Raw genomic sequence first — 22,564 nt, forward strand, 5'->3', positions numbered from 1 at the left:
TATTCTAGCTGGAATGTTTTGAGTGTGAGGAAGTCATGATACAATTCAGGAGGGCATGATAGGTAGGTTGAAGCAAATGCTTTGAAGTTATGCTTTTGGGAAGAATGAGAGAACATATAAATGAAGAATAGAATACTAAAGGATCCGGTGAAACACAGGCACCGGGCTATATGTGCAAAAATCTTTGAATGTGGCAATGCAGGTTGAGAATAACATATAAAGATTCAATATTGTTTTTAAAAACACAGTACAGGCTGTTCCTGGTTGTGAACCAGTTCCATTCCGGAGTCTGTTTGCAAGTTGATATCTGTGTAAGTCGGACATAATGCAGAACATTATAAAGGAGATGTTCATAAGTACAGCACATGTTTATATGTCGTGTCTTTTTAAATTACAATCCTGAATGAGATTGCATTTGTAAATGTTAATTGGGGTCTCCCTGTGATTGAATAATTATTTGAATAGAAAAATACTGCTGGTTTCTGCGGAAAAGGCAAGACAGTATGCCTATCTGAGTTGCTCTTTGAGAGAGCAGAGGCACAAATGCAATAGTGTAACCATCCGATGACTGTATTCCTGTGTTTTCTGGATAATAATTGCATTTACAATTTTCTTGATACCATTTTTTGACTGTGTCTTGTTTATAGGAGAATGAATCCTGATGAGCGGCCTCTGCAAATCCTTTACGATTATCTTACTGGATTAGGTTTCCAGGATCCACTGCGGATACAAGAGGAAGGAGCCATTGCTGATCTAACCTGCATGATTAGATACTTTCATGGTAGGATTTCATGAGCTATTTGTGAAAGATTTAGGAATAAGAGATCGAACTAAAGTTTTTACTGTTTCTAATGTGGAAAATCTCTGTAGTGGCAATCACTTTGCACAATAAATTATCGAATTATTGTAATTCTTCAACTTGGTAGTGGAGCAAATGTGTACCAATCATTATCTTGGACAATTAGTCCAAATATTCAGTCACTACAGACTACTTGACAGTTTCATTAATATTTTGTTATTGTTAGAATCGGTAGTCTTAAAAGGTGACATGCTGTTCTTTGAGAGGTAAATTTGTCTTTTTGTTTTAAAAAGTAAGTGAATGATCAACTGACAAGAAATGGCAGTCATGATCATGAAGCTTCTTCAGACCCAAACCTTTTGTTGATGATTGGGGTTGCATGAAGTGATAGTTTCCATATGCACTTGATTTCAAGAGGTTGAGATGGGTGAAAATATAAGTGCAGTAAATGCTAGAAATCAAGCAGAACCAGAAAACATTGAGGCTAGGAAGCATCTGGGAAACAACTGATCAGCCATGATCTCATTGGTGGAGCACACTTAAATGGTCTAATTCTGTTCTCTCATCTTCTGGTCTGTGGTCTTGTGGCAGGTGAGGATAGATTTTAGTTTGCATATCTTCAATGATTGAATAGCCTGAACTGTTGAGTTGACTGTTGCTTTTCTGTGGGATGAGTTCTGTTCTTTCTGGAGTACTGAGGAAAAATGCTGAGAGGACAAATGTTTTCCCATAATCTGTTACATAGATGCATCTCATAACTCCTAAAAAAAAATGTCACAAGTCAGTCAGACCACATAATTGTTAGGCTGCATGTAAAGATGTTTAACTGCTTTAAAACAGTTGTATGCTAACTTTACAAAAAAAATTAATAGCTCTGATTTCTAAGGAATTGGCATTTTGTATTGGTGAAAATATTTAATCTCTGCAATTTTTAGCAAAGGCATCTTAAAAATACAGCAAACCATTCATGTTATGTCACAGAACTGAAATGGAATTCAGCTGATGTGCAATCTGAAGAATGATTATTTTAACCATTTATTGATTTATAATTATTGTTGTGAAAACATCTTCTAGCTATTGTGTGTACTGTTCTATCATTGAAAGTGTACGATTTTGAAGTTAATCTGAACATTCCATGTACAGAATGTGGATTTGGAGACATGGTGCCTGAAAGATGGTATAAGCAGGAACCCACAAAGTTTTAAAACTGGAAAGGATTTGCTGGGAAGGGATGGTTTAAGATTTAGACTAGAAAGGCTGGGACTTTTTTCACTGGAGTGTAGAAGGTTGACCTTATTGAGGTCTATAAAATCATGAGGGGCTTGGGTAAGGTGAAAGGCAGGGTTTTTTTTCCCCTCTGGTGGAGGAATTCAAAACTAGGGTGCATATGTTTAAGGTGAGAGGAGAAAGACTTAAAAGGAACTGAGGGGCAACTTTTTTTATGCAGAGTAGTTCTTTTGTGGAATGAACTGCCAGAGAAGGTGGTGGGTGCAGGTACAATTACACCATTTAAAAGACATCTGGATAAGTTCATGAATAGGAAAAGTTTGGCGGGATATGGGCCAAGTGTAGGCAGGTGAGACTAGTTTCGTTTGGGAACATGGTCGGCATGGACTGGTTGGACCAACGGGTCCATTTCCATGCTGTACGACTCTCTCTCTACTTAGATATGCAATTGAAATACTGTAACCTACAAGACTGAACCAAGAGGCAAGTGTAGAAATAGGCTGGATGGCAGCGTAGACATGTCAGTTGGCCTCTTTTGACACTGTAAATTGCTACGATTCTCTGACCCTGACCGCTGACAGTCATGCATTCTGTAGAAGGAGCTCTAATAAAGTTCCAACACCTTGCCAGGCTTGATACCTCTTGTGTAATAGTAATCATTAGCAAAGTTTGAATTTATTTTTTCTGATATTAGTGGATGCAGAAATTCTCAGTCTACTGGTTAGGACTCAATAGAAGGTACATCTCCCCTTCTTAGCCTATGGGCATGCATTACTGCTCAGCCTGATAATATCAAATTCTGAATAAGTTAGGAGTTGCACGTGGAACTTTCCTAGTTAAGCATTACATTGCTGAGAGCATCCAAATTAGTTAATGGAGATACTGATTGCAGTTTTGTCACCTTAATTTTAGTATATGATTTGTTGCATCCCGTGTTACTTCATAGGATGCCACTGATTTTCAATAACGTTTGAAAGCATACAGAAAAACCAGTTTTCATAGAATATTAGAATGTTCCTTTTATAATCTGAACACTGCAGGCATCTTATTTCTGTTGAAAGAACTGCACAGTATCTCAAAGCATTTCAAATTTAAACTACTTTTTTTCAGATATGGTCACTGTTGCTGTGTTGGGATATATGTCAACCAATTTACCAAGGGATAGACTCTCAATGAACCAGAAAACAGCAGTTAATTTAGCCAAATGTTAAATTATTTTTTGTTGTTATTTCAGTATTTGAAAGTTTCTAGATTTTGCCCACAATTTTGTTGCTAATTTTAATTACATTATTTTGAATGTTTCTAGACATCTGTGGCGTTAGCACTCATACTGCTTTACGAAAATTGTTTAATCTGCAGATTTATGATCCTCTTAGACCACTGTTCCACTGAAGTTAAGAATGCACTGGCAAGCACACAGTGGTGTGTAGCAGGAAGGCATGGACTGAGAGAGAGGGTGCACAAATTTTCGAACACGATGTAGGATGTCCTGGAAGAGAAGGGATTTAATGTAGCCATTTTCTTTGCAATAATGTCATAGAGGTCTATAGCACAGAAAAAAAGCTCTTCAAGCCATTGAGTCTGCGTCAGTCAAAAACTGTATCTAACTATTCTAAGCCCATTTTCTAAACTTGGTCCATAGCTTTGCATGCTTTGGCATAGCAAGTGTGCGTCTAAATTCTAAAATGTTATGAAGATTTCTGTCTTTATCACATCCAGCCAGCAAGTTTCCAATTCCTGACACCCTATGGGTGAAAAACAAGATTGATGGGGTTAGGGGCACTAGGGCACGTTGTGGGGGGCTGAGATAATTGGGAGGGGGGTATGCTCGAACATTGACTCTCCTGCTCCTCCGAATGCTGCCTGACTGGCTGTGCTTTTCCAGCGTCACACTTTTTGACTCTGATCTCCAGCATCTGCAGTCTTCACTTTTTCTCCCCTGTCAAAAGAGGACAGTCAGCTAGTTGGTAGTCGTCAAAATGCTGTACAGACTCCTTAGTGAGTGCTAACAAGCAATCGTAGTAGAAATTAAACAATCAATGAGTGTCTGGCTATTCTAGCACAAACTTCAGCTTTGTTGCCACAATTTTGTCTGGCACTAAAAGCATACTAAACCTGTGTCCTTAAAACCTATTTTGCCAAATCAAAGAACCACTGTTATTTAAATGTGCAGCTGAAAATTACCTCCATTGTGTCAATATTGTTGCTTGTTGTCTAGAAAACTAGAAAAATTGCTCTGCTTTTCTTTGACTAGTGCAGTGAGATTTGTTCAAGTCCATCTGAGAGAAGAATTCCTCACCATATTCTGGAAGTTGAGTTCTATAGCAATGCAAAATTCAGTTATGTAGAGCTGAAGATTACCCAGATGTTGCTCAAAGTAGTTTATTCTCCATGTTTTGATTTTGCATATTTATATAAACTGATTTATTTCACAGTCCATTTGCAGTGGTTTTATTTGTGATAAGTACCACTGCTTTCATGAATTTTTGCTTTTCCCAATGCCAGAATAATTATTGTTTTGAATGTTGTCTAATTCCGAGCAAAGTAGAGATTACAAAGTAAAGGGCTTTTAAAAACTTATCCCACTGTGCACGTTTCTTTTGTTAGCATTACTTATGATATCATAACTGAGCAAATCTTGCAGGGAAGTTGTCTAATCTGATTAAATACAGCTTTCTAAAGAATGCTTTGATGTTATTAGGCAAGCTATTTCCCAAGTGTTGAAGAAAAATAGAAGAGCACTTTTATATCCAAGTGCAATTTTGATAGGCAAAGTAGATGATATAACAATGCCCCAGTAAATGATGTTAAAGATGGGAATTTTAAAAATGCAGACACTAGACATCTGAAACTGTAAAATGTATTGGTGTTATGGGAAAGACAAAGCAAGTCAGTCATCAACCCTTGAAGGGAAAATGTACTTTTTCATTTAACTATGTACCTAGGTGTGGATAGCCATGAAAGAGCTAAATTGAGTTTTTATTTCTTTATTCATTAAGATGTGGACATTGCTCACAAGGGAACATTTATTGTCCATCCCTAATTGTGCCTGAGGAAAAATCCAAGTTCCCTTCTCAGATAGTTGAATACCTCTTTTTAATTGTAAAGTGTAAATTGCATATTGCTAGATGTAACATATGTCAGAAATTGTTTTGTATGGCCAGGATGCAGTGCTGATTCTGGATTACACTTGCACAGAAGAAGTAAATCAACTCAATGGTGAAATATTTCATGTTGCTAATATTCTACCTTCTGTTTAGCTATGCCTTTTATAAAAATTACCAAGCAGTCCATTACAGTTGACCAACACAGAACCTTGCACCTTCAGAACCCAATATTTGGATGTTTGCTTTTTATCATCAGTGTAAAACAGAGATATAGCTCAACAGGCAGATTAGTAATCAGTATGGCAGGCCCTTTTGCAAACAGATTGAACTTGGTGACCTAGACAATAAGAGTTATTCAGGCATTTCTTGCATACTTCTGACTAAAATGTCATTTTCAGTCAGATTAAGTTACTGGCAAGCAACATACTTACCATGGTGCTCTAGCTTTAGTTGGAAAAAGGAAGCAAATACTGGTCAAAGAGCAGGTTTTTCAGTCATATGCTTCAATTGAATTGATGGCTGTGCAAGATATACCAATCCAGCTAAGGACACTAGACAATAGCAATTGATTTGCCAGGCCCTGCTGAATTTACTGTTACTGGGTTGGTGGAATCCATGAGTTAGAAATGTACACCATATCTGTGCTTATAATTGTATCTCATTTAATGAGTTTAGTATGTTTCAATTAAAACGTTCACATCAACATTGTTCATGCAGGTGTGATGAGATGATGAGGGTTTACCTTTTTGTCGCTTTCTCATTTATTTGACTAAAACAGGTTTTTGAATTTAAAAATAGTGCTGTATTGTTAATTCAGTATCTGCTTGGTTGTGTGCGGTTTGTAAGAATTAAGTTAGACAGGTATTCACAAGCTAAAAAACACCAGGATTAGTTTGGTTGCCAAATTCATAAAGGTAAAATATAAAATATCGTCATGTACAAGTACACTTAGTAGTAATGGGTATTTATAGAAATTTCGATGCCAAGCTACAAAAATACAGTTTTGCAGTGTATCCATAGCTAAATGTGACCACATTAAAAATGAACATAAATAATGAGGTCAATAAAAATCTATCTGCAGGTTGTTACTTTAGCTAAGTCAGTTAGTTTGACCTCCAACTTGTATGTCTGTTTTCTCTTGAAAAATACTTCTGTGGAACTCCCATGGATTCACTTGAGACTCTGGGTACTTCTTCAGTAAATTAGGATTTGAATTTGCTAGGCATCTGATGATTTAGTGTTGAGATGCTGATCGGGCTGTGTGAAGCAAGATATGTGGGTTTTTATACCCACTTCCACTGAAGGTATGGAGTATGCTGATTGACATACAGTAAGTATTATATTGTGGGGATTGCTAGGGCAAAATCTTAACATTGGTGTTTATGGGAGCTTGCTTTGAAAAAAATTGGCTTGCCTGTAAAGTGGCTGCCGTTTATTCAAAGAGGATTGATGAGGGCAGAGTAGTAGATAGGATCTACATGGACTTCAGTAAGGCGTTCAGCAAGATTCCCCATGGGAGTCTAGTGAGCAAGGTTCGATCTCATGGAATACAGGGAGAGCTAGCCATTTGGATACAGAACTGGCTCAAAGGTAGAAGACAGAGGGTGGTAGTGGAGGGTTGTTTTTCAGACTGGAGGCCTGTGACCAGTGGAGTGCCACAAGAATCAGTGCTGGGTCCACTACTTTTCATCATTTATATAAATGATTTGGATGTATGTGTAAGAGGTGTAGTTAGTAAGTTTGCAGATGACACCAAAATTGGAGGTGTAGCGGACAGTAAAGAAGGCTACGTCCGATTTACAATGGGATCTTGATCAGATGGGCCAGTGGGCTGGGGTTTAATTTAAACAAATGCAAGATGCTGCATTTTTTGGAAAGCAAATCTTAGCAGGACTTATGCACTTAATGGTAAGATCCTCGGGAGTGTTGCTGAACAAAGAAACCTTGGAGTGCAGGTTCAAAGCTCCTTGAAAGTGGAGTCACAGGTAGATAGGATGGTGAAGAAGGCGTTTGGTATGCTTTCCTTTATTAGTCAGTATTGAGTACTGGGGTTGGGAGGTCATGTTGCGGCTGTACAGGACATTGCTTGGGCCACTGTTGGAATATTGCATGCAATTCTGGTCTCCTTCCTATCAGAAAGATGTTGTGAAACTTGAAAGGGTTCAGAAAGGATTTTCAAGGATGTTGCCAGGGTTGGAGGATTTGAACTATCGAGCGGTTGAATAGGCTGGGGCTGTTTTCCCTGGAGCGTCGGAGGCTGAGGGGTGACCTAATAGAGGTTTACAAAATCATGAGCATTGATAGGATAATTAGACAAAGTCTTTTCCCTGGAGTGGGGGAGTCCAGAACTAGAGTTGGGTGGCACGGTGGCACAGTGGTTAGCACTGCTGCCTCACAGCGCCAGAGACCTGGGTTCAATTCCTGACTCAGGCGACTGACTGTGTGGAGTTTGCACATTCTCCCCGTGTCTGCGTGGGTTTCCTCCGGGTGCTCCGGTTTCCTCCCACAGTCCAAAGATGTGCAGGTTAGGGTGAATTGGCCATGCTAAATTGACCGTAGTGTTAGGTGAAGGGATAAATGTGGGGGAATGGGTGGTTTTCACTTCGGCGGGTCGGTGTGGACTTGTTGGGCCGAAGGGCCTGTTTCCACACTGTAAGTCTAATCTAATCTAGAGGGCATTGGTTTAGGGCGAGGGGGAAAGATATAAGAGCGACCTAAGGGGAAACATTTTCACACAGAGGATGGTATGTGTATGGAATGAGCAGCCAGAGGAAGTTGTGGAGGCTAGTACAATTGCAACATTTAAGAGCCATCTGGATGGGTATATGAATAGGAAGGGTTTGGAGGGATATGGACCAGGTGCTGCCAGGTGAGACTAGATTGGGTTGGGATATCTGGTCGGCATGGATGAATTGGACCGAAGGGTCTGTTTCTGTGCTGTACGTGTCCAATACTAACTACTTCCATAACATAGTCATAGAGCTGCAAAGCATGTATTGTCATCCTGTTTTCCCCCTCCCTCTGTAGAAGCAAAATGCTCAGAGACACAGTAGTTTTACCTCCATCTTTACTCTGTCTCCTGGAGGGCGAGAGAACAATCACCTGTATGTACAGAGACATGAGTTCTATGTCTTCTCTGGAATAGCAGTTTCTCAGTGAACTATATAGTCATTTTACAGGGAGGAGCATCAAGATAAGGCAACATACATATTAATTGAGTGATCATTACAATCAGTGAGTATCAACAGTAAAGATTAAACCATCAGCTGTTGCACGATGAATAACTGACTTCACGTAATGAATACTTCTCACCTTGTTAAACTGACCTCACAAACTGGATGCTACCTCGTCTTGTTAAATGGCTCAACATAATGAATGCTTTTCCACCTTGTTAACCCATTACCGTCCCCTCCATCACACCATTGCAAGTTCTTAACTGATCTGAGTCATGCTCAGCTGAACCTCTTGTTTCACGAAACTCAGAACTTAACTCTTTGCCTGCCTGTTTATACCCTATACACTTTCGCACATGGAAGCAGACTTGTCAGTCCATAGTGTCCATGCTGATCTGATATCCTAAATAAATCTAGTCCCATTTGGCCCTTCTGCCTCTTAAACCCTTCCTATTCATATACGCAAAATCCATACATGCACCACCTTATATGTGAAAAAGTTGCCCCATAGGTCCCTTCTTTCCCCTCTAGCCTTTTAAACCTATGCCCTCCAGGTTTGGACTCTGCCATCCCTGGGAAAAGACCTTGGCTATTCGCCCTAGCTGTGCCCCTTTATGATTTTGTAGATCTCTATAAGGTTACCCCTCAGCCTCCGAAGCTCCAGGGAAAACAGCCCCAGTCTTTTCAGCCTCTCCCTGTAGCTCAAATGCTCCAACCCTGGCAACACTCTTGCAAATCTTTTCAAGTTTCACAATATCTTTCCTCATGCAGGGAGACCAGAATTGCACACAGTATTCAAAAGTGGCCAAACTAACATCCTGTACATCCGCAACATGACCTCCCAACTCCTATACTGAATGCACTGACCAGTAGAGCCAAGTATACCAAACACCGCCTTTACTACCTTGTCTACCTGCAACTCTACTTTCAAGGAACTATGAACCTGCACTTCAGGGTTGCTTTGTTGTTCAGCAACACACTGTAGGACCTTACCATTGCGTATAAATATCCTGTCCTGATTTCCCTTTCCAAAATGCAACACCTCGCATTTATGTAAATTAAATTCCATCTGCCGTTCCTCAACCCATTGGTCCATCTGATCAAGATCCCGTTATACTGAGGTAACTTTCTTGGCTGTCCACAACACCACCTCCAATTTGGTGTCATCTGCAAACTTACTAACTATACCTCCTATCTTCATATCCAAACCATTTATATAAATGATGAAAAGCAGTGGACCCACCATCGATCCTTGTGGCAAACCGCTGGTCACAGGCCTCCAGTCTGAAGAGCAACCCTCCAACCACCATCATCCACCTTTGCCCGTGCTTAGGTCATCTTCTGTTAAAGCTTTTATTTCCGTGGCAACCTTCCACTTTCTACCTGACTCCCTCTAAGCTAAGGTCTTGCAAAACATTCTTGCACATATCCTAACTCACCCAATTCTGTTCATTGATCACCCTTGTACTTATCCTACACTTGGTTCCAATTAAGGAATGGCAATGTTTAAAAGATCTCACTGTTAATCTTGAACTCCTCCATGGTCTTGCTCCTCCCTGTTATTATGATGGAGTTATAGAGTTGCACTGCATGGAAACAGACCCTTTGGTCAAACTTGTCCATGCTGACCAGATATGGTAAATTTAATCTAGCCCCATTTGTCACATGGTATCTGGCTGTCTACCCTATTTCCACCTCCTGTGGCTTCCTGCAATATTTTGTTTTGTAATGCTTCTGTGAATTGCTAAGATGTTTTATTATTAAACTTGATCTGTAATTACAAGTTGTTGTTCTTGTCTTCGTACCCTACTCGGGCTGATGTTTACCTCCCTTAAGTTCACATTGAAAGTACTTTATTGACTTTATAGTACTTTAGACTTCCAGAGATTGTGAAAAGCACCATATAAATGCAAGTTCATTATTGTGTTGTGCCCAATTTTTCATGTCTGTGTGTACATCCTACAGTATTGCAATTAAATCTTTTAATTGCATTCAACTGAATGTTTTGAAAATGTATTTCTTTACACTTAGAGTAATAACAATGCAGTCACTTCTGTAATGTATATAATTGTTTGCAGGGTAACATTAACCACAATACTAAATTTATTGATACAATGTAGCTTTAGTCTGAACCAAGTACTTGAAGATTATCCATTGTACAAATAATATCTGGAGTTGGTTTTGAATCAAATCTAATGCCTGGTACTTGAATAAAAAGCATTCAATTACAGTTTGAGCAGCACTTTGTAATCCTGGTCATTTTCTTTTGATATATCAGCAAACCTAATGCGCACCTTAAAATTTTAGTAATTATAAGAACTAAATACTAGTTCTTATAACTGGGGTGATCTGAGGTTTTAGGAGCACTGCGATGGAGTGAGTGTTTCAGAGACACTGGAGTTTTTAGAAACATTTTGGTAGATTCTGGTATATGCAAAAGTGTTGGAACCTGTGATCGAGGATCCGGGGAGAGAAGGTTGGAGAGGAACACAGCAAGATTAAAGGTAAAGTTTTTGAGCAATCAGTTTGCGACGTATTAAAAGACCTCTACTGTGGTATTCTGTGGCTTACTCCCAATGCTGGTCACCATTTGAAATAGGAAGATGAGAGGGGTAAGGCTTTGGGTTAGTTGGGCATTAAGCACAGTTCTGAGGCAGGAGGCACCTGATAAAACAGGATGCCCCCCCCCCCACCAACGCCTGCAAGCAGTTTGCTGTTGTAGTTATGTAAGAGAATTGGCACCAACATACGGAAATAAAGTGCATAAAGCTAGTGTCGTGTAATATATAAGGGCAAAGTTAAAAATCACACAACATCAGGTTTAGTCCAACAGGTTTATTTGGAAGTACTAGCTTTCAGACCGCTGTTCCTTCATCAGGTAACTAATAGAGCACAATCATAAGGCACAGAATGTATAGCAAAACATCGGTGTCATGCAATTAATACGATATATTTAACAAACCTAGATTGCTGTTAAGTCTTACATCTTGTAGGTTTCTGTTCATTAATATGTAAATCCCAGAACTACTTTCAAATCACATTCTCTAGATAACTTAAGGTTTATACATTAAAAAAGGGGTATCTCCACTCAGACAATGCATTAAAGGTGAGGTTAGAACCTGGCTGTATCCCAATCTTGAGTCAAATTGATTGTTTCCAAACTAGGAATTTATAAAATATTATATGGATTGACTCCCTGCAGGTTGTGCTTTTTGAGCAAAAATTGAATGTATCTGCAAATGCAAATTCACTTCAGAGATATGTGATTTTGTGTGTGTAATATGTGCGCGTGCATGCATGAGAATGTGTTAGTGTGTGCGTGAGTGAGATGAATATAAGCCTGTGAGAGCGTGTGTGTATGTGAGATGATCTGCGTAAGTGTGTGTGTGTGTGTGTAAGAGAGTGTGTATTGTGTAGTGGAGCCACCTGTAGCATGATGTGAATCCAAGGTCCTGGTTGAGGCCATCCCCATGGGTACCAGACTTGGCTATCAGCTCGGCCACTCTATATTGTTGCATATCCCAAAGTCCGACTTGGAGGATGGTCACCTGAAGATCCAAGGCCAAATGTCCCTGACCACTGAAATGTTCCCTGACTGGGAGGGAACATCCCTGGCTAGCGATTGTTGCACGGTGTCCATTCATCCATTGTCATAATGTTTGCTTATACCATGCTTTGGGGTATTCTTACCTGCAGTGTATGAGACATACAACGTTGGCTGAATTCTTTTGTCTTATGACCCTGCCCCACTCATTACCTGATGAAGGTGCAGCGCTCTGAAAGCTAGTACTTCCAATCTGTTGGACTGTACCCTGGTGTTGTGATTTATAACTTTGTCCACCCCAATCCAACACCGCACCTCCACTAAGGTGGGCAGGGTGGACATCTTTACTGAAAAGGCATGATTATCATGCATATCGGCAGTGTTGTGAATAAGGTTGGTGAGTTGCATGCACATATGGCCATGTGGGAATATGATGTAGTGATGATAAAAATGTGATGCAAAAATTGAGGATTGGATGTGTAATATGAGGATGTAAAGTGTTCAGATAGGGAAGGGAAAGAGGTGGCTTGTTGGCACTGGTTAAGAAAGACATTGCATGTTACAAAGAAAATAGCCATGAGAGGACAAATACAGAATCTATTTGGTTAGAGTTGAGAATCAAAAATAATTTGTTGAGGTTACTGGCTGTGTGTTATTGACATTCAAATAATCAGAGGAACAAATTTGCATGGAAATTGTAGAGTGCTAATATTAATGAACTTTAATTAGCTAGTTCAATATTTGGGTAATCTTAAGGAAGGGGATCTACTTCTGAAATGTTTCCTGGAAAACGTTGCTGATCAATTCCCGACTCGGGCGACTACACTGTGTGGAGTTTGCACGTTCTCTCCGTGTCTGCGTGGGTTTCCTCCGGGTGCTCCAGTTTCCTCCCACAGTCCAAAGATGTGCAGGTCAGGTGAATTGGCCATGCTAAATTGCCTATAGTGTTAGGTAAAGGGGTAAATGTAGGGGAATAGGTGGGTTGCACTTCAGCGGGTCGGTGTAGACTTGTTGGGCCGAAGGACCTGTTTCCACTCTGTAAGTAATCTAATCTAATATGAGATGGGCTAAGTAGACCAAAGAGCTGGGGGAATATTTGGTTAAAATTATTAAAGTAAGATTTTGATTAATAATAGGGAAATCAAAGGAACAACATAAAGTGGAATGTCTAGATTAAAGTTAATCCCCTTCCAATGATTGGGGACCTAGTCAGAGTTCAATGGGGCCACAGATTGTCAGGAGCTTAAAAATATTCATGTACAGGATGTGCATGTTGATGATCTCATCCTTAACTGCTCAGAAGGTAGTTAAGAAATAATCATATTGCCATGGGTCTGGAGTCACATATAGGCCAGACCAGGTAAAGTGGGACAGAGGGTGAACTGTGATTCAGATTTAAGCTGATACATTCTCATGAAAGATTGCAGAATGAAACCCTGGGCTCCATGGATGATGAGGCAAATCCATGGTTCTCACTTGAGGGCATCATGGTGGCTCAGTGGTTAGCACTGCTGCCTCACAGCACCAGGGACCCAGGTTCAATTCCAGCCTTGGGCGACTGTCTGTGTGGTGTTTGCACATTCTCCCAATCTCTGTGTGGGTTTCCTCCCACAGTCCAAAGACGTGCAGGTTAGGTGAATTGGCCATGCTAAATTGCCCGTAGTTTTAGGTGCATTAGTCAGAGAGAAATGGGTCTGGGTGGGTTACTCTTCGGAAGGTCGGTGTGGACTTGTTGGGCCGAAGGGCCTGTTTCCACACTGTAGGGAATATATTCTAAACTGTGCAGGGCACCTCTATTCTGACCACATTTTACCTGGTGCACAACTGCATTTTAAATATGTGTTAGTGCGGCATTTCCAGAAGTTCTTAGCAGTGGTGAGTACTTCGAGGTGAGAAGGATGTTCAAGCAAGTGAGGCATCATAAGGGCATTTTGTATAGGTACTGAGATGAATTTTGGAAAATATAGTGAGAAATATTTCTACGCCTCATGCACTCTATCACACGTGCAATAGGAATGTATAAAGACTGGGATGGAGCATGTTAAGATTGTTAGACCTAATGCTTCATTTGTCATGACCATACTTAGCCACTCAAAACTCGTTTGCCAATTAATTCATTCACGATTAATACATATTAAATTTGGTTAAGTGAGCATAATACCATGCTTAACAAATCTATCCTTCTGTCACATTACTACTTCTTTTTTAAAAAAAAGTCCAGCACTATCAATTATTTACAATCCCTCATCTTTTTAAAAAAAAAATTAATGCCTTGTATTCCATTGCATTTGGATAATTTTACCATTACATTACTAATGTATAATAATTAATTTGTCAGATTCGCTATAAAGATGTTTCCAAGAATGCAGGAAGAATTGAGTTGAAACAAAATGACAAATTTTGTTTGTTAGTGTTTTTTGTATTTTCCATTGTTTTAATTATCTTTATGTTCACTTTGTTTAGCTATAGTTTTAAGGAGTCTATCTACACAAATCTCAGCCCCACAGCACCTATCCCTGCAACATTTATCAGGGATAAATTATTAGTAACATCTGCACATTTATCTCCTCCATTCTTCTTATGCAAGGGCCCAATTATACCTTGCAGGTGATGCACTTTACCTGCACCTCTCTCACTCTAGTATTCACTGCTCACAATGTGCTCTTCTCTATATTGGGAAACGAAGCTTAGACTGGGTGACCACTTTGCAGAACATCTATGTTTCACCTGCAAAATAGACCCTGAGCTTCCAGTCGCCTGTCATTTTAACACACCACCCTGTTCCCTGGCCAGCATCAGGCTTGCTACAGTGCTCCAGTGAAGCTCAGTGCAAGCTGGAAGAACAACACCTCATTTCCACTTGGGTACCCTGTAGCTCTCTGGATTCAATATCGTCTTTGATAATTTTAGGGCTTGAGTTCTCCTAAATCCTAGCCCCCCCGATCCCACACACCAGGGATACCTTCTGGGGGAGGTGGGACCTATACATGAAGGACAGGTTGCACCTGAACTGGAGGGGTATAAATGTCCTCGGTGGGAGATTTGCTTGTGTGATTCGGGCGGGTCTAAACTAGTTTGGAGAGGGGTGGGAATTGGAGCCACATGTCTGAGAGGGGGTCAGTTGCAGACAGGACAGTGACAGGATATATTGAATCTATCAGGAAGGTTTCTCACGCGATGAAACAAAGGGATCAGTTAAAGTGTGTCTCCTTTAATGCAAGGAGTGTCCGGAATAAGAGTGACCAACTTAAAGCATGTATCAGTACTTGGGGCTGTGATGTTGTGGCCATAATGGAGACGTGGGTTTCTCGGGCAGGGATGGTTGCTTGATGTTCCAAGATTTAGAACCCTTAAAAAGAATAGGGAGGGTAGAAAAAGAGGAGGGGGTATAACATTTCTAATCAGAGAGTGTGTCACAGTTACAGAAACGAAGGTTGTTGAGGAAGGTTTGTCCACTGAGTCAGTATGGGTGGAAGTTAGGAACAGCAAAGGAACAGCCACCTCATTGGGGGTTTTCTACAGACCACCTAATAGCAGTAGAGAGATTGAAGATCTCATAGGCGGGCAGATTCTGGAAAAATGCAAAAGTAGCAGGGTGGTTGTTATGGGTAATTTCAACTTTCCCAATATTGACTGGAACCTCCTTAGTTTGGATGGAGCGGTTTTTGTCAGGTGCGTTCAGGAGGGTTTCCTTACTCAGTATGTAGACAGACCGACGAGGGGAGGGGACATTTTGGATTTGGTGCTTGACAACAAGCCAGGACAGTTGTCAGATCTCACAGTGGGAGAGCACTTTGGTGAAAGTGAGCACAACTGCCTCACATTTAGCATAGCCTTGGAGAGTGAAAGGTGCAGTTATCGAGGGAAGATACTTAATTGGTGAAAAGGAAATTATGACGCTATCAGACAGCAGTTGGGAAGTACAGACTGGGAGCAATTGTTCCTCCGAGGGCACAGCAGACACGTGGAGACTATTTTAAGGAGCAGTTGTTGCGAGTGATGCACAAATTTGTTCCTCTGAGACAGGTAAGATTAAGGAACCTTGGATGATGAGAACAGAGGAGCTTCTCGTCAAAAGGAAGAAGGCAGCTTATGTAAGGTGGAAAAAGCGAGGATCTAGCACAGCTTTAGAGGAATTCAGGCTTGCTAGAAAGGAACTCGGAAATGGACTGAGGAGATCCAGGAGGGGGCACGAGAAAGGCTTGGCAAGAAGGATTAGGGAGAACCCAAAGGCGTATTACTCATACGTGAGGAATAAGAGAATGATCAGGGAGAAGGTAGGGCCGATCGGGGATAACTGAGTGAACATGTGCGTGGAGTCTGAGCAGATAGGGGAAGCCCTAAATGAGTTTTTTGTTTCGGTTTTCACCAAGGAAAGGGAACTTGTATAGAGTACAATAGGTGAGTGGGGGAGGGGATGAAGGTGATAGGTCAAGGAGGAGAGGGTGGAGTGGATAGGTGGAAAAGGAGATAGGCAAGTAGGTGAGTTTGTTTCACAACATGGTTGAAGAGCTTCAGAGCAGAGGAAATGACCTGGGAGTTGCAGCGGGAGAGGGACTCCCGGCTTATCCAAGGACTGTTTAAATGTCCCTAATGCAGCTGAGTTAACTACATCGGCAGGTAGGGCATTTCATGCCCTTACCACTCTCTGATTAAAGAACCTGCCTCTGATGTCTGTCTTAAATCTATCATCCCTCAATTTGCAGCTGTATCCCCTCGTACAGGCTGATGTCATCATCCTGAGAAAAAGACTTTCACTGTCTACCCTATCTAATCCTCTGATCATCTTGTATGTCTCTATTAAATCCCCTCTTAGCCTCCTCCTCTCCAGTGAGAAGAGACCTAAGTCCTTCAACCTTTCCTCATAAGACCTTCCCTCCAGGCCAGGCAACAACCTAGTAAATCTTCTCTGCACCTTTTTTCCAATGCTTCCACTTCCTTCCTGTAATGGGGCGACCAGAACTATACACAATATTCCAAGTGAGGCTGCACTAACGTTTTGTGCAGTTGCAGCACGACATCGCTGCTCTGAAACTCTCAACCCTCTACCAATAAAACCTAACACACCGTATGTCGCCTTAACAGCACTATCAAACTGGGTGGCAACTTTCGGGGATGGACACCAAGATCCTTTTACACACCCACACTACAAAGAATCTTTACATTGACCCAGTATTCTGCCTTCCTGTTATTCTTCCCAAAATGAATAACCTCACATTTAGCTGCATTGAATGCCATTTGCTACCTCTCAGCCCAAATCTGCAGTTTATCCAAGTCCTCCTGCAACATTCTTCTACACTGTCCACCATTCCACCGACTAGTGTCATCTGTAAACTTACTAACCCATCCACCTATGCCTGCGTCCAAGTCATTTTTAAAAATGACAAACAGCAGTGATCCCTTGTGGCACATCACTAGTAACCAGACTCTAGGCAGAATATTTTCCATCAACCACCACTCGCTGTTATCTTATAGAAAGCCACTTTCTAATCCAAACTGCTAAATCACCCTCAATCCCATGCCTCTGCATTTTCTCCAATAGCTTACCATGTTGAACCTTATCAGAGGCTTTACTGAAGTCCATCTACACCATGTCAACTGCCCTACCCTCATCCACATGCTTGGTCACCTTCTGAAAAACCTCCGATTTGTGAGCTATTACCTGCCCTTGACAAAACCATGTTGACTATCTACAATCAAATTGTTGCTTGCTAGATGATTATAAATCCTATCTCTTGTAATCCTTTCCAAAACTTTTCCTACAACAGACGAAAGGCTCACTGGTCTATAATTACCTGGGTCATCTCTACTGCCTTTCTTGAACAAGGGCGCAACATTTGCAATCATCCGGTCCTCTGGTACTAAACATGTAGACAATGACAACTCAAAGATCAAAGCCAAAGGCTCCTCACTTCCCAGAGAATCCTCAGATAAATCCCATCTGGCCCAGGGGACTTATCTACTCTCACACCTTCTAGAATTGATAACACCACCTCCTCACTAACCTCCAATCCTTTCTAGTCTAACAGCCTGTGTCTCCTTCTCCTTACAATAGTCTCCTTTTCCTGAGTGAAAACAGATAAGAATTTTTTGTTTAGCACCTCTCCAATCGCCATAGGGTCCACACACAACTTCTCACTTTTGTCTTTGGCCCTATTCTACCCTAGTCATCCTTTTATTCCTCGCATACCGACAGAAAGGTTTAGGGTTCTCCTTTATTCTATCTGCTAACCACTGCTCATGTCCTCTCCTTGTTCTTTTTAATTCCCTCTTTAATTCATCCTAGCTAATCTGTAACTCTCCATCGCCTCATCCGAACCATCTTGTCTCAATGTTACACAAGCCTTTCTCTTCTGCAATACAGGTTCCGAATCTGAGGAGTTACAAATGATGCGGAACATTGTGCAGTCATCAGTGAATTCCCCCACTTCTGATCTTATGGGAAGGAAGGTTGTTGCTGAAGATAATTGGGATGAGGGCCCTTGCTGAGAAACTCCTGCAGAGAAGCCCTGGAGTTGGGATGATTTGGTATGCAACAACCACCACCATCTTCCTTTTGTTACTCAATGTGACTCAAGCCAGTGGAGTGCTTTCCCTTAATAAAAGCTAATTACTGCGAATGCTGGAATCTGAAACCAAAAGAGAAAATGCTGGAAAATCTCAGCAGGTCTGGCAGCAACTGTAAGGAGAGAAAAGAGCTGACGTTTCGAATCTAACTGACCCTTTGTCAAAGCTAACAAAAAGGAAGAAATAGGGAGGTATTTATACGAGGCTGAAAGAAGGTGAGTCATGGCTTCAGAAGCAAAGGTAATAATAAAGAGGTGATAATGACAGTGCATAGAGATAATCATCTGAAGTTGTTGAATTCAATGTTGACGATTATCCCATCTTGACTCCTCTGTTTTCATTCTGCTTCGTAATTTTATTTCATTTATTTTATTTACCTTTTCTTTAATATTTTTTTCACTGTTCTGTACCTCCTATTTCTTGATTGTCTGTCTCTCTTTCTCTTGCTCCCCACTTTCTTATGTCCTTTTTCCTCTCCTCTTCCCCCTTTGCCACCCTTCTCCCCTGTTTTCCATTTTATCTCTGCTTCACCCATCCCCCACCCCCCACATATTTTGTCACATAGCACTGGCTTCAGCCTTGGTCATTCACAGCGCCTAATCTCCCTATAATCTCTCTATGCACTATCATTATCACCTCTTTATTGCTACCTTTGCTTCTGGAGCCATGACGCACCTTCTCTCCACTTAGTATAAATACCTCTCTATTTCTCCCTTTTTGTTATCTTTGACAAAGGGTCAGTTAGACTTAAAACGTCAGCTCTTTTCTCTCCTTACAGATGCTGCCAGACCTGCTGAGATTTTCCAGCATTTTATAGAACATAGAACATAGAAAAATACAGCGCAGTACAGGCCCTTCGGCCCTCGAAGTTGCGCCGAAGCCTATCTAACCTACACTAGCCCAATAACCTCCATATGCTTATCCAATGCCCACTTAAATGACCATAAAGAGGGAGAGTCCACCACTGCTACTGGCAGGGCATTCCATGAACTCACAACCCGCTGAGTAAAGAATCTACCCCTAACATCTGTCCTATACCTACCACCCCTTAATTTAAAGCTGTGTCCCCTAGTAACAGCTGACTCCGTTAGCGGAAAAAGGTTCTCACTGTCAACCCTATCTAAACCCCTAATCATCTTGTACACCTCTATCAAATCTCCCCTAAACCTTTTTTCCAATGAGAACAGCCCCAAGTGCCTCAGCCTTTCCTCATACGATCTTCCTACCATGCCAGGCAACATCCTGGTAAACCTCCTCTGCACTTGTTCCAATGCCTCCACATCCTTCCTATAGTATGGCGACCAAAACTGCACACAATACTCCAGATGAGGCCGCACCAGAGTCTTAGACAACTGCAACATGACCTCAGGACTCCGGAACTCAATTCCTCTATCAATAAAGCCCAGTACACCATATGCCTTCTTCACAGCACTATTTACCTGCGTGGCAACTTTCAGAGATCTGTGGACATGGACACCAAGATCCCTCTGCTCATCCACACTACCAAGTAAAAAATGAGGTCTGCAGATGCTGGAGATCACAGCTGCAAATGTGTTGCTGGTCAAAGCACAGCAGGTTAGGCAGCATCTCAGGAATAGAGAATTCAACGTTTCGAGCATAAGCCCTTCATCAGGAATAAGAGAGAGAGAGCCAAGCAGGCTGAGATAAAAGGTAGGGAGGAGGGACTAGGGGGAGGGGCGATGGAGGTGGGATAGGTGGAAGGAGGTCAAGGTGAGGGTGATAGGCCGGAGTGGGGTGGGGGCGGAGAGGTCAGGAAGAGGATTGCAGGTTAGGAGGGCGGTGCTGAGTTGAGGGAACCGACTGAGACAAGGTGGGGGGAGGGGAAATGAGGAAGCTGGAGAAATCTGAATTCATACCTTGTGGTTGGGGGGTTCCCAGGCGGAAGATGAGGCGCTCCTCCTCCAGCCGTCGTGTAGTTGTGTTCTGCCGGTGGAGGAGTCCAAGGACCTGCATGTCCTCGGTGGAGTGGGCGGGGGAGTTAAAGTGTTGAGCCACGGGGTGATTGGGTTGGTTGGTTCGGGCGGCCCAGAGGTGTTCTCTGAAGCGTTCCGCAAGTAAGCGGCCTGTCTCACCAATATAGAGGAGGCCACATCGGGTGCAGCGGATGCAATAGATGATGTGTGTGGAGGTACAGGTGAACTTGTGGCGGATATGGAAGGATCCCTTGGGGCCTTGGAGGGAAGTGAGTGTGGAGGTGTGGGCGCAAGTTTTACATTTCCTGCGGTTGCAGGGGAAGGTGCCGGGGGTGGAGGTTGGGTTGGTGGGGGGTGTGGATCTGACAAGGGAGTCACGAAGGGAGTGGTCCTAAGTAGCCTATCATTAACCCAGTAATCCATCTTCGTGTTATTCCTACCAAAGTGAATGACTTCACACTTAGCTACATTGAACTCCATTTGCCTCCTTTCTGCCCAGCTCTGCAGTTTATCTATATCCCGCTGTAACCTGCCACATCCTCCTTCGCTGTCCACAACTCCACCGACTTTCGTGTCATCCGCAAACTTGATTACCCAGCCTTCAAGCCCGTCCTCTAGGTCATTTATAAAAATGACAAACAGCAATGGTCCCAAAACAGATCCTTGTGGAACACCGCTAGTAACTGCACTCCAAGATGAACCTATACCATCAACTACTACCCTCTGTCTCCTTCCAGCCAGCCAATTCCTAATCCAAACCTCTAATGCACCCTCAATGCCATACCTCTGCAGTTTTTGCATTGGCCTGCCATGGGGTACCTTATCGAACGCCTTGCTAAAATCCATATACACCACATCTACTGCTTTACCCTCGTTCACTTCCTTGGTCACCTTCTCAAAGAACTCAATAAGGTTTGTGAGGCACGACCTGCCCTTCACAAAACCATGCTGACTATCCTTGATCATATTATTCCTATCCAGATGTTCATAAATCCTATCCCTTACAATTCTCTCTAAGACTTTGCCCACAACAGAAGTGAGACTCACTAGCCTATAGTTACTAGGGCTATCCCTACTCCCCTTCTTGAACGAGGGGACCACATTCGCTATCCTCCAGTCTTCTGGCACTATTCCTGTAGACAACGACAACATAAAAATCAAGGCCAATGGCTCCGCTATCTCCTCCCTAGCTTCCCAGAGGATCCTAGGATAAATGCCATCAGGCCCAGGGGACTTACCTATTTTCATCCTTTCCAGTATTCCCCAGACCTCTTCCCTACATACCTCAAGGCCATCCATTCTAATCACTTGTGACTCGATATTCACATCAGCAATAGTGTCCTGTTCCTGAGTGAATACTGACGAAAAGTATTGATTTAAGTGTCTCTCCAATCTCCTCCACCTCCACGCACAACTTCCCACTACTATCCTTGACTGGACCGATACCTACCCTAGTCATCCTTTTATTCCTGACATACCTATAGAAAGTCTTTGGGTTTTCCCTAATCCTACCAACTAAGGACTTTTCATGTCCCCTTCTCGCTGCTCTTAGCTCTCTCTTTAGATCCTTCCTGGCTACCTTAACTCTCAATCGCCCCAACTGAACCTTCACGCCTCATCTTTACATAGGCCGCCCTCTTCCCTTTCACAAGGGATTCCAATTCCTTATTAAACCACGGCTCCCTCACAAGACCCTTTTACTCCCTGCCTGACTGGTACATACTTATTAAGGACACCCGTTAGCTGTTCCTTGAATAATTTCCACATATCATTTGTGTTCTTCCCTTGAAGCCTATTTTTCCAATCCACGCATCCTAAATCATTTTCTCTTTGAGTGTTTTCCCTTGACACACATTTTGACTCAAAATAATGCTTCTTGATGCCAGGCTTGGTCATGTATGGCCATTGATGTGAAGGGCAGTCACTCTCAACTCCCCTCTGGAATTCAGTTCTTTTCACCTTTGTTTAAGCCAAGTCTGTAATGAGGGCAGGAGCTAAATGGCCCTGGTGGAACCCATACTGAGGATGTATGAACAGCCTATTGCTAAGCAAGTGGTGCATAATAACACTGTTGTTAGCCTCTTCCAGCACTTATTTCTTGTGATCTTAAGATCTACTGTATGAAATGAACAGGAGGGACTGCCTGGCAACCAGAAACTCAAGGGTCTCATTTGTGAGGTTACCATAGGTATTCTTTGTTATAATCGCCTGAA

The 22,564-nt window shown here is 42.0% G+C and overlaps 1 protein-coding gene across 1 annotated transcript in view; it reads left to right on the top strand.

Annotated features, from left to right (window-relative positions):
- The window catches only part of LOC132823692 (PH domain leucine-rich repeat-containing protein phosphatase 2-like), a 141,748-nt gene that overhangs the window by 19,985 nt on the left and 99,199 nt on the right, over positions 1–22,564 (top strand). Inside the window, exon 3 of the mRNA XM_060837659.1 lies at positions 648–781. Within this exon, the coding sequence (XP_060693642.1) occupies positions 648–781 (134 nt within the window). The remainder of the gene's footprint in view (positions 1–647; positions 782–22,564) is intronic.

The sequence above is a fragment of the Hemiscyllium ocellatum genome, chromosome 17, assembly GCF_020745735.1.
Source record: "Hemiscyllium ocellatum isolate sHemOce1 chromosome 17, sHemOce1.pat.X.cur, whole genome shotgun sequence".
NCBI lineage: Eukaryota > Metazoa > Chordata > Chondrichthyes > Orectolobiformes > Hemiscylliidae > Hemiscyllium > Hemiscyllium ocellatum.